At 38.4% G+C, this 12,908-nt stretch overlaps 1 protein-coding gene across 1 annotated transcript; it reads right to left on the reverse strand.

The window, feature by feature from the left end:
• Window positions 1-4,211: 4,211 nt before the first annotated feature.
• Window positions 4,212-6,815, reverse strand: LOC114270462 (putative methyltransferase ICS2). The gene is made up of 5 exons (XM_028211977.2): window positions 6,570-6,815; window positions 5,752-5,993; window positions 5,620-5,663; window positions 5,189-5,226; window positions 4,212-4,909 (listed from the first exon to the last, which is right to left on the reverse strand). The coding sequence occupies exons 1-5, from the start codon at window positions 6,813-6,815 to the stop codon at window positions 4,685-4,687; spliced, it is 795 nt and encodes a 264-aa protein (XP_028067778.2). The 3' UTR covers window positions 4,212-4,684.
• Window positions 6,816-12,908: the final 6,093 nt, after the last annotated feature.

A 12,908-nucleotide genomic window follows, 5' to 3' on the forward strand; every position in this document is an offset into this window, starting at 1 on the left:
TTGGTTTATATCCAATCCATAAGTTACTTGGCCAATATATGTATTTAAATTTTAATTTGCAAGTATATTTTTAAATATTTTTTTATAACATAAATAGAAAATATATATACAAATATTATTTTGGTATATTTATTAAATTTTTTAAATTTTAATTAAGAAATTATATATTTAGCTTTAAAATATATATAATATCTATTATATCAATATTAAAGTATATTTATATCTCAACAATTATTTAATGTATTTTTAAACATTGAATTGACACATGTAATTTTTTATATAACGTAAAAGGGAAATTTTATTAAACACCCGTTTAAAATGGATGTACCATATGCACCCCTAGTTATACAATTTTCTTCTTTAGTTATGACCAATTTTCTTTTTTAATTATGACATTATTTTAATTATTGCTCATGAATTCTTTAGTTATGACTCATGTTGGGTTTAGTTATAATATATGTATATATATATATATATATATATATTTAAGTTATGACTCAGAAAATTGAAATTATGCCATTCTTTTTTTTTTTAGTTGTATGGTGCACATGATGCACACCATTTGAATGTGTGCACTATAGTGTTTCCCAACATAAAAATATGCATTAAACACACACACACACACACACACACACACACACACACAAACACATAATTTTCTTTTTATCTGTGTCAAGCTAAATTTCCTTTTTTATTAATAAATGTGTCGTAATATATTGATGCCTAATAAGTTTTTAAATTTTTAGGCACCACATGTATTATTTAGTTTTTAAAAATATAACAAAAAATTTAGAAGTAAATGTTTTTAAAATGTGAGATTATATGAGACTAAAGTTACATTGAAATTTCCTTTCCAAAGTTTTTTACTTTCAAATTAGAAATGAGTTAGAAAAGCCTTTTTTTTTTTTTGACTTTTTATTTTGAGGATTTTAAAATTTTAAAAATGTGTATTTACGAAAATTTAAAAGTAAAAAAAGAACTAGAAATTTGGATTAATGTTTTAGAGAAATTTTAGATGCAAAATCATTATAGTTTTCTATCCCACAATGCAATTTTGTAAGAATTTGTTCAAAACAAAGTCAAAAAAAAAATAAAAGTTTAAATTTACTTTTTATCCAAATAGATTAAACAAAAAAAAAAATGACAATAATGTGTAGATAGGATAACAATCTTGTGTAGGTTTCATTATAAAAGGAAATAATTAATAAATAAATAAATAATCAAAACAGTAATGTTTTTTGATCAGCAAAGAAAATGAACTTCATTAATGAAACAGAAAACTATTTCAACAATAAAAGAAAAAAAAGGATGAGTGCAAAAACATCATAGCGAGCCAAATCAATCCCAACTAGGTTGGCACCAATAAGACCGCCCAATCATATGCTAGCATACCATCAAGAGTTGGTGAGGAACCAACCACAAACACCCAAATCAACCTCAACCAAGTAAAAGCTAACCAAAACTAATACATACCAAATAACCCAAAACTACCAAACACAACAAAACAGGACAATAACAAAATAATAGCTTCAGCAGACACAATAATAAAATAGGACAACAACAAAATATCAATTGCAATAGCCCAATTAAAAGATCATTATCCACACAAAACCAGCAGCAACCCATATCAGCAGAAAATGGACATCAAAGCAAGAACATCAGCAACAACAACCAATTAAAAGGGATCACTGCCCACACAGATCAACCACCACAGAGTAGATACTCCTTTTCACCAAGTAGAACCAGCATCATTAACAAGTACAACATCAGTAGCCCATCTTCACCAACACTAACCCAAACCCCCAGAATCGAGTTGGAAAGATTCCAATAGAACAACAGAAACAGCAAAAACACCCAAGCTTACAAAAAATTTGTAAGCTTTCAGCCCCCTAAACATTTTCTAATATGAGAAAAATTACATAAAAAGTTAGAAATAGAATACTGGTACTCTTTGAAGTAAGCCTTCAACCAAATAGCTAATTTGATAATGATTGCCTCCTTCAGCTCCCCATCATTGGTTGTATAATGTTGAACAAGCAATCATTTCTATACTTCCATAAAGACCACATGGCAACCAGAGGTAAAGCCATCCAGATTCTCCTCTCAGATTTTTTGACTCTGTTACCATCCCACCATTGTAACAACCTTTCCACTAATTCAAGAACCACCCATTGAATTCCTCACCACCGTAGCAAATCAATCCACACCCTCCAAACCAAAGGGCATAAGATTAGCACATGTTGAACTGTTTCTAGCTCATTATTGTAGAACGCACACTGATAAGACACACTTCCATCCAAAATTCCTATCCTCTGCAGAAAATCAGATGGTTTCACCTTGTGTTTCCATGGAAGCCACCCAAAGAATTGGACTTTGGTGGGAGATAATTCACCCATACCAGTTTACTAATGGTAGACTGCTCACCAGCCTTCAAATTTGTATACTTATAAAGGGTGGAAACAATATACTGGCCTGATTGTGCTGCTAACAAAACTGGTTTATCCTCTTCATTCCTATTTAGTGATGGAGCCAGACAAAACTCCTCTCTAGGCTTGTTGAGTTCCTTCTTCTCCCAAACAAATAAATTCCTCCTGAAGCTAATTTCCCAACCACCAGTACTATCTTGCTTTTCAACAAAAGACCTTAAAGAACCTCCTATATTAGTGGATAACCTACACAACCTGGGAAATTTCTCTTTGAAACAACCATCACCTCACTATTTATCCTGCCAAAACCTCACTCTGTTCCCATTACCCACACTAATCTGAACATTGATTATGAAAAAATTGAACATCATAGGCCTGTGCTTTACAACAGCTAAAATATCACTCCACAATTTTGATGCCCTCTTACCTTGGTTCAAAGTTGGAAACCATACTCCCCAATTAGATTGTATTTACTACATACCACCTTCTTCCATAAAGCCTCATCTTCATTAGCAAACCTCCACCACCACTTTATCAAAAGACAACCATTAAAATCTCTAATTCTTCGAATCCCCAGCCCTCCTTGCATCTTGCTCTTTGTAACCTCCTTCCACTTCACCAAGTGTAATTTCCTCTTCAAATCTGGTCCTCCCCATAGAAAAGCAGCCTGAATTCTTTCAATCTCCTTTGCTATTCCTGCTGGCATTTTAAATAAAGAGAGATAGTACATTGGCAAATTGGATAACGTAGCCTTGATCAAAGTCAACCTACCAGCAAATGATAAAAGCCTTCTTTTCCATCCAGCGATCTTTAGGCTTGACCTTATCAACAATTGGTTTACAAGATTTCTTCCTACTTGGGCTAGCAACCAATGGCACCCATACTAATCAAAACAGTAATGTTAAGAATACAAAAATTAAACACAGAATGGGATACAATCGTCTCACAAGGGGTGGGTCCCACATACATGTGTGTTTTGTCTCTTTTTGCAATTGTTGTTGCTAGATAGGTCATTTCATGTTTGTTCCAATTAATGAGATTGTGCTTGTTGTATTCAAGATTTGGAATTTGAACTTTGAATGATGTTTGGCCATGAAAATGATCTATGAATGAATGTGGAGGCGAGGTCTATTACATTAAAAACAGTAATGACACATAATTTTCTATGCCAATTTGATATAAAAATTTAGTTATATCTTGGCATTACTCAAAAATATAATTGCTAGCTTGTTGTGATTAAATTTTCTTAATTTGAAAAAATATCAAACTAAACATCTTCCAATTCAGGATTTCATTTTTATTAATCTTTTGCTAAGATTATTGCTATTAGGAAAAAAAAAAAACTAAAGTTTGACTTCTATAACAAAGCAAATACTAACTTTTTGATTGTTTGAAATTGTTTTGATCAGGAAAAAAAAAGTGCAACCGATTGTATTAGCGAACAATGGAATATTATATAAAAAATAATACATCAATACAATCCAGAACAACAAGAAGGAACAACCAGCAACACTACCACATTGGAGAGGTTCCCAAATAGGTAGCAAAGCATAAGAGACACTGAAACAAAGAAACTCATAATTGTTTCAAATTAAACCATCAACATTTAAAAATATATCAATTCTAACCTTTGAAATCCTTATCACGTGGTTTCCTCCACATCTAAATATGAGTTTCTTTTCTTTTTCTTTTTTTCCTCTTTCAAAAGACTCATAGACAAATACACTTAGCATCCATTGTCATGAATTAATTAATGAAATGCTATTATATATGACTTTGATACTATTGATAAAATATTTCAATTTGAGATTTAAAAAGGGCAAAAAATTCTTTGCAAGAACCATCCTAATACATTACAATAATTGGAGGAGACATTATTTTTAGCAAACAACCACTAATTCCATACATACATAAGGTAAAGAAATTAAGATTTCATGTTCCACTTCTCATTTCTTCCCAACATTACAATTTGGGTATCACAGATTTAAATCAAGAAAACATTCTCTCTCCACACAAGAGCAAAAAGCTTTCTATATTTGACCCTTCTCAAATCTTCTTGTGCAATACATTGGCACAACCCTCTAGTAGCATATATGTGATGGGGACGACAGTTTATTTCACAACACTTAAAAAAAATATCCAACAATCTTGGAAAGCACTAGAATGATACTTGTGGTCTACGGCATCTTTGCTTCCAAATCTGAAACTACAATGTGAGTAAACTTGTCATATAGTTTGTCCATGATTTCATGTCCAAACTAATTTGAAATTATAGGCTCTGTGAAGGCCCTGGCAACCTTGGCAAACTTTTCCCCTCTAACCCATTTATCATTCTCTTGCATCTGTAGGCTAACAAGTTCAAACCCCGCCATATGATCAATTGTGAATGATCTGTTCCTCTCCACTATGTCTTTCACTTCCTCAAGTGATGGAAAATAGCTAGGTACATTGAAGGTGTCTAATTTATCTTCATCTATCAATCCCTATTATCACGAAGGAAAGAGAGAAAATCAATAGATTGGAATAAATAAAGCAAATAATTTTAGGGTAGTGATATGCCAAATATGTATATATATATACAAATGATGGGATAAGCATTGATTTTATCATTTTAAAGGAAAGAACTCATCAAGATGACTTATATTTTTTAAATGTTGGGGAGAAAAATTAAACAAAAAATTATTAATTTTGGACACATTGAACTCTGTTTTTCATGATCCGAAATAGTTGGAAAGCTTTAAGAATCTAACTGGTTTGAGCACCAAACTCTTAGTACGTTTTTGAGTTATGAATATTTTACCTTCAGAGAGTAAAATAGGAGTCAATGTGATAACATGTTCATAATAATTTTATTTTAACTCTGATTAAAGCGTAGTTTATATATATGAAATGCTTTTTGAGAGCAATGAAGAATACTCATTTTTGTAAAATGCTAATAACTATTTCATGTAGCCGATCCCATTTGATGAGACTTAAGGCTTGGTTTGGTTTGGTTTGGCAAATAACTATTTCATTTTAACTCAATTAAAGAATAGTTTATATATGTATGTAACAAATTTTGAGAGTAATGACAACTGATTGAAACCAATTTTGAGAAATGAGAGATTTGGCACAAAAAATATAAAACAAGCAAAATCAGACCTTTGTGGATGGCACCTAAGGGAATTTTGGGTTTATAGTTTGCATGTTTTACCATTTTTAGGCCTAGAAGAATTGTGTTCTAGAGGTATGTAAGAGCTTGTGAACATCAAACGAAGACATTTAATGGTAAAGAAGTGTTAAAAATTGCAGCTACCTATGAAACCAATTCAACAATGGCCATGGCTAATAGTCCCAAGTAAAGCAGCTCTCCATGTCTGAAGGATCAGAAGATAGCCTACCACAAAGTAACAACACCATACAACCATTTGGAACCACCTCTTGGGATCTAGCGTTGAGAAACATTGTGAAATCTTCTTGAAATTGAGATAAGTAGGCTTCTCTTACAACATGAGGGCTTGTCTTTGATATGTAAATCTTCCCCTTGTTTAATGCCAAGCCTTCTCTACTTGTGAGTTCTTTTGGTGCCTTGTATTTCACCAAAGAAACCATTGAAATGGTTAGTGTGCAAGCTTATTACACATCAAAAGCAAATGGGTAATATGAAATAAGTAATACAACTTATACAAGCAATACAATGAAATTACATTAATAAAAAGAGAGTAGGATCGAACCATCATTCATTGGTTAAGAAGCACATCCTAATTAAGTTGCACATGCACCAAGCCCATCATATGAAAATTCCAGACTTTATGAAATTTTCGGTAAACACTGGGAAAGACATGGAGAAAGACCATTTTACACAGGTTTATATTGCCCATTTTTTTGAGTCTACATATTTGGAATAATTTTACAATTTTTTAAAAACTTTTATATGTATCCATACAACAAATACAAATAAATACATATAGTACCTGTCATATAGTTCGAGTAAATATTGATCTTTCTCTAGTGGCATGGCATGGTCAATGAAAATTATTCATGTGTCCATCACAATATGCGACCAACATCTAACTCCCCTGCTCATATTGTGATAGGAATTAACATAGGATAATTTGATAAGTACAAGGTTAATTACTAGTTGAAACAAATGGATGTACAAACCTGAGTAAGCCAATGAACACTGTAACAAGAATGAACTAAATGCAAGCTGTTACGAGGAAAAAGTTGGCCATGGAAAGACCCCGGTACTCCAATCACATCACAAGAAACTTCCTCACATTTGTTACCAACAACCTTAGATGACAGGCCTTTGAAGAGGGTATTGAAATCGTTTCCAGGAAGATCATTCAAGTAAACCTGAAGTTCTAGTGTTTGGCAATTCAATTCCCTACATTTCTTTTCCATCATTCTTATATCGATCCCGGTTTCTCTTCCTTTGATTGTTGTATTCGAGACTTAGGTTCCGTGGAGTTGGTGGTTGTATATCTTGTTGTTATCCTTTAATTCCGTGTGTTTGAGTTTTAGGATGTATTGGGCGTGTTGCGAACAGGTTGGTTGAGCTTTAGTCCCATTCCTTGTTACCAAGATTTTTGGTGACATGCTCGAGCGGGTCCCTTTGCGCTCGAGTGGAGTTTGATTTTTGGTGGTCCGCTCGAGCGGACCTTATTGCGCTCGAGCAGGGTTTTCACACTCTCAGCATTTCATGCGTCTGCAAAACTTCTGCAGGTGTGTTTTTCACGCTCGAGCGGGTAGCGCTCGAGCGGGTGTCTTGGCGCTCGAGCGCGTAGTTCATTGTCTGTAAAAGTTCTGGAAGGGGGGAATCTACGCTCAAGCGGCCTTCCCTTTGCGCTTGAGCGGGTGTGTTTTGCAGTTGTGTCTTGGCGCTCGAGCGGGAATCTTTACGCTCGAGCGGGTCCAGTTTTTGTGTCTGACGCTCGAGCGTCCTATTTTCCGCTCGAGCGGGTCATACATATATCAGATATCAGCTGGGCCTTTTTAGATCACTTTTTAACTTTCACTCTCTCTCTTACTTTTTCGAAAAGCCATTTTTGATAGTTTCTCTCACTACTTTCTTCCTTCTCTCTTAGGATTGATCTACTGGAGTGATTTTCTACCCTTGGGCCTTCGTAAAAAGTGTGTTGATCGTTGAGGGCTACATTTTGATATGATAATCTTGGGATTTGGAGCATTTTCGAGTTCTTCATCATTTCTTTTGGGTTTCATCTCTTAAGGTAGGGATTCCTATTCATCTTTATGATCTTTAACCTAAATGTAGAGCTTTTGTATAAATGGTTTGGTTTGGAAGGTCAGGATTTGTAATGTATTATATTGAAAAAGAAGGGTTTTGTCTTTTTGACTCATATATATATATTTGGGGTCTTAAAAAGAGATTATTGATGTTGTTGGTAATATTTGGACCTTTGGGTCAATATTGAGTTTAAAGGGGAAAAATGCCATATTTGGGCATATTTGGGTCGTTAGTGTAATTAATGACATTTATTGTGAAATTGAGTTGGGGATAATGAAATTTAATCATTAAGAGATAGAATAGTGGAGTTGGATTTATAAATTGCTCACTTTTGAAAATATCAATTATATATATATCAGTTGAGGCATTTATTATCTATTTAGAAATAACTGCTTTGGGCTATCAGTGGAGAATAGTCTTGATTGTTGTAGACATTGCATGATGATTAGGTGAATTGAAACTAATCAAGTTGTGTATCTGAATACATGGGTGTCGAATCCCATGGTTGAAATTTTCGTAAAATGGCCATTTGAATGTAATTATATATGGGTGTCGAATCCCGCAGACGCAATTTTCGTAAAATGGCAGTCCTAATATATCTATACATGGGTGCCAAGTCCCATGGATGAAATATCCGTAAAATGGCCATAAGAGAATAAAAATACATGGGTGTCGAATCCCGCGGGCGCAATTTCCGTAAAATGGCAAGTTGTAGTATTGTTGGCATGAGATGTAGCCTCATTTTAGTTATTTGGCCAGGTTCTGAGCCATGTTTATAAGTTGAGTTTTGTTAAGTTGAACATTTGTCAAGTGCTAATGTTTTAGTTATTGCTCATATTATGTTTAGCATATCTCTACTAGGCATTGGCTCACCCTATATGGGACATCATTTTCAGGTACTGGTAGCATGCCACCTCCAAGGACGTAGCTTGAGAGGCTTAGTGGCTGGGACATCTTTTGTGATTACATTTTTGTATTACATGTATATCAAGCGGAGGGCTTCGTTTGTGTAGAGTTAGTACTCTCCTTTTGTAACCAAGTGTTGACGAGAAAGTTGTAAGCCTATAGGGCATTTACTTTTGTTGTCAACATGTAATACATTTTGTAATAATACTCTGATGATTATAATATGAGAACTCTTTTACTTATCATGAATGTATGCTATGATGGGTTTATTTTTGAGGGCGTTATAACTTGGTATTAAAGCGTACCGGGTTCGAATACTTTGGGTACGCGGGAAGTGGTTAGTACCACAATGGGTTCGTCTCACTTGATAGAGACTTAGATGAAGCGTTATATGCTTATGTGATAACATGATTATGTGACTATATGGGCATCGGATTTAGTTTCTATGATGTTGATTGGATCCTTGGGTTTCTGTGAGTCTTGTTGGAAAAGCACTTGATCAATGCTGTTTCTAACCGAAACTCTAGTAATGCCTCGGGACTATCATTATCTGGAAATGAAATTCGTAAGTGCTTATGTGATTATGTGCTTACGTGGAGTGAATTACCGTTGTCCATGCATTAGGACGCGAGTGTTTAGCTTCGGCACATTTATGAATGTACTAATGTTCTTCGTTACCTTTATTAGGATGTCAGGACGAGGACGTGGTGGTAGGTGAGGCAGGCCTAGAAGGCAGGAAATTCCTAGACTGGATGATATTCCGGCGCAGCAGGAAGGGGTTGGTGAGGCCAATGTGGCCGAGCCAGTAGGTCAGCAGGCTATGGGCGCCTTAGCCCATGGGATAGCCGATGCTTTGAGGGAATCTATGGGCATTCTCAGAGCTGAGGTTCCAGTTCAAGCCCAGGTTCAAGCCCCGGTTGTTGATGCAAGGCCTTCCTTTCAAAAGCGGGAGTTCTTCTAGTCTAATCCGGACGAGTTTGTTGGGGATCCAAAGGAGCCACTCAAGGCTGATGAGTGGTTAGAGCAGATGACCAGGACATTTGAGATGGTTGGCATCGAGGACGGGTTATTAAAGGTGACCTTGGCATCTTTCCAGCTTAAGGGGATGCGGGTCAATGGTGGAAGTCCACGAGGGGCCGTATTGGTGGCACCTAGGAGGCTTTTGTTGATGCTTTCCAGGAGAAGTACTTAGCCCCAGCTATTAGGGAAAAGCTGAGGGACTAGTTTTGTTAGCTTAAGCAGCTAGGCTTGTCAGTGGCCGAGTTTAAGGCCGCCTTTACCAGTTTGTCCAGGTTGTGACCCATATGGAGTCTATGATGGAGGAGGAGGAGAGGATGAGGGTCTCCAAGAGGAGTCAGGAAGGCCAGGGGGATGGCAGAAGGCAGAGGGGTTGTAACCCTCAACAGCCCCAGAGTGCTTTAGCGAGATCCACCTTTCCAGTGCCGAGTTTAGGTTCTGGGAGAGGTAGCCAGGGGGACTTTACCTATTTCAAATGTGGTCAGTTGGGCCACAAGTCTCCAGCTTGCCCGCAGAGGGGAGGAGGTCAGGGAGTAGCTTCATCTTCAGCTCGGCCTCAGAGTCAGAGTCAGGGCAGAGGCCGGTTGTCCTTTTGTTATCAGTGTGGTCAGACAGGACACCTAAAGAGGTTTTGTCCACAGTTGGGTGGTACACTCGGTGCGTCTGGTTTGAGACAGACGCAGAGTTTGCAGCCAGCACAGTCTGTTCAGGCCTCGAGGGCCAATTAGGGGGCTTCATCGTCTCAGTCTGTGCATCAATCCTTTGCTCTGAGAGGTGAGCAGGTAGATCAGGGACCTACAGGGCATGTAAGCTGTTACCGCGCAGGATCTTGTACCGGCTCCATCTGTTGTGAGAGGTACCTTTTTATTTTGCAACTCGGTTGCCAATGTGTTGATTGATACGGGTGCATCTCATTCCTTTATATCTGCTGCATTCGCATCTGTTTTGGGATTGGAGTTAGCACAGTTAGCATCTCCTATTTGTGTTATATCACCTGTTGGGGGCGAATTGATTTTGAAACACAGATGTAGAGGTTGTGACATAGAGGTCACCGACCGCTGACTTCCATTTCCTTTTGTAGTTATGCCCATGTCAGGTTTTGATGTTATTTTGGGTATGGACTGGTTATCGTCATACCGGGCAGTTATTGATTGTTACCGCCAGAGGGTCACAGTTTGTACCGTGAGCGGGGAGTTTTTCCATTTCTTGGGGGATTGGGTTGGTAGTGTGTTGCCACCGGTGTATGATCCGCGAGGGTGGAGTGAGCTTAGTGGTCTTCTCGCTAGCCTTATGAGTAGTGAGTGTGATAAGACCGGGGCTGAGTTACCGAGAGTGATTTGCGAGTATTCGGATGTTTTTCCCGAGGACCTTGTTAGTTTGCCACCATATCGAGAGATAGAGTTCTCTATTGATTTAGTGCCGGGCACAGTGCCGATTACTATGGCACCTTACCGTTTTGCCCCAGCCGAGTTCAGTGAGTTGAAGGTTCAACTCCAGGAGTTGCTAGATAAGGATTTTGTTCGCCCTAGTGTTTCATCGTGGGGAGCACCGGCCCTCTTTGCTAAAAAGAAAGATGGTGCCTTGAGACTTTGTATCGACTATCAGAAGCTGAATCGGGCTACGGTTAAGAATAAGTACCCTATGCCCCGTATAGATGACTTGTTTGGCCAGTTGAAAAGGTCTCATTGTTTCTCCAAAATAAACTTAAGATCGGGTTATCATCAGCTGAGAGTCAGGGAGGAGGATATTCCGAAAATGGCATTCCGTACGCAGTATGGCCACTATGAGTTTCTGGTGATGCCTTTCGGGCTCACCAATGCACCGGCAGTGTTTATCGATTTGATGAACCGGATATTCCAGGAATTCTTAGATCACTTTGTAGACGTTTTCCTGGACGACATTCTGATTTATTCGCCTTCGGAGGAGGAGCACGAGGAACACTTGAGAGTGGTGCTCGAGTTGCTTAGAGCCCACAGGCTGTATGCCAAATTTGGGAAGTGTGAGTTCTGGCTAGGAGAGGTCAAGTTCTTAGGCCATGTGGTTTCCGGGGAAGGGGTGTCTGTTGATACATCCAAGATTGAGGCAGTGCAGGATTGGGCACAGCCTAAGAGCGTTTTTGAGATCCGTAGTTTTCTGGGATTAGCTGGGTCTTATCGCCGGTTTGTGAAGGATTTCTCCAGGCTAGCTTCACCGTTGACTAGATTGATGCGGAAAGGGGTCAAATTCGTGTGGAGTGAGACTTGTGAAAAGTCGTTCCAGGAGCTGAAGGTCAGATTGACCACCGCTCCGGTCTTGATTATTCCGGAGAGAGGTTTGGGTTATGCGGTTTATTGTAATGCCTCACGAGAGGGATTGGGTTGTGTCTTGATGCAAGAAGAGAAAGTGGTAGCCTATGGCTCACATCAATTGAAGATTCACGAGTGGAATTACCCTACTCACGACCTAGAACTAGCAGCAGTAATTTTTTCCTTGAAGATTTGGAGGCACTACCTGGATGGTGAGAAATTCGAGGTGTTCTCGGATCATAAGAGTTTGAAGTACCTGTTTACATAGAGGGACTTAAATTTGAGGCAGAGGAGGTGGATGGAGTTCATTGAGGATTATGACTTTGAGTTGCACTATCACCAGAGAAAGGCCAATGTTGTGGCCGATGCCCTTAGTAGGAAATCCATTAGTGATGTTGCTTGTATAGCCATCCGGGAGTGGGAGATGTTAGGTGCACTGGGCGAGTTCGATTTGCTTCTGGGTGAATCCATTGAGGCGGCGACCTTGTTTTCTGTTGTTGCACAGCCTACACTTGTGACTCGGGTGTTAGAGGCACAGAAAAGTGACCTTGAAGTAGAATCCCTCTGAGAGAAGATCTCCAATAGGAAGGTTGAGAAGGGTTTGACTGTGTATCCTGACCTGAGTGTGAGATACCGTGACCGTCTGTTTGTGCCGGAGTCTTGCTGAGAAGATGTACTCCGAGAGTTTCACCATTCATGCCTTGCGGTACATCCAGGAGGCACCAAGATGTATCGGGATCTAGGTCGTTAGTTTTGGTGGCGGGGTATGAAGAAGGATGTGGCAGTTTTCGTGTCTAAGTGCCTTACTTGTTAGCAAGTGAAGGCCTAGCATCAGAGGCCAGCGGGTTTGTTGCAACCCTTGCCTATTGCCGAGTGGAAGTGGGAGCATGTTACTATGGACTTCGTTGTAGGTCTTCCGAGGACTCAGCGGGGTAGTGATGCTATTTGGGTGGTTGTAGACCGGTTGACTAAGTCAGCGCACTTTATTCCTATGCGCGTGAGAGATTCGGTAAATCATCTTGCCGACTTGTCTATTCGGGACAT

Source organism: Camellia sinensis, chromosome 1 (genome assembly GCF_055761805.1).
Source record: "Camellia sinensis isolate YWXY chromosome 1, ASM5576180v1, whole genome shotgun sequence".
Classification (NCBI taxonomy): Eukaryota; Viridiplantae; Streptophyta; class Magnoliopsida; order Ericales; family Theaceae; genus Camellia; species Camellia sinensis.

Excerpts from the sequence above, each read along its gene's own strand:
- LOC114270462 (XM_028211977.2), bottom strand. The coding sequence starts at position 6,815 with ATGATGGAAAAGAAATGTAGGGAATTGAATTGCCAAACACTAGAACTT. Across the intron at positions 5,994-6,569 it reads GTGTTCATTGGCTTACTCAG|GCACCAAAAGAACTCACAAG; the intron begins GTTTGTACATCC and ends GTGAAATACAAG. Across the intron at positions 4,910-5,188 it reads AAAAACGTACTAAGAGTTTG|GGATTGATAGATGAAGATAA; the intron begins GTGCTCAAACCA and ends TCGTGATAATAG.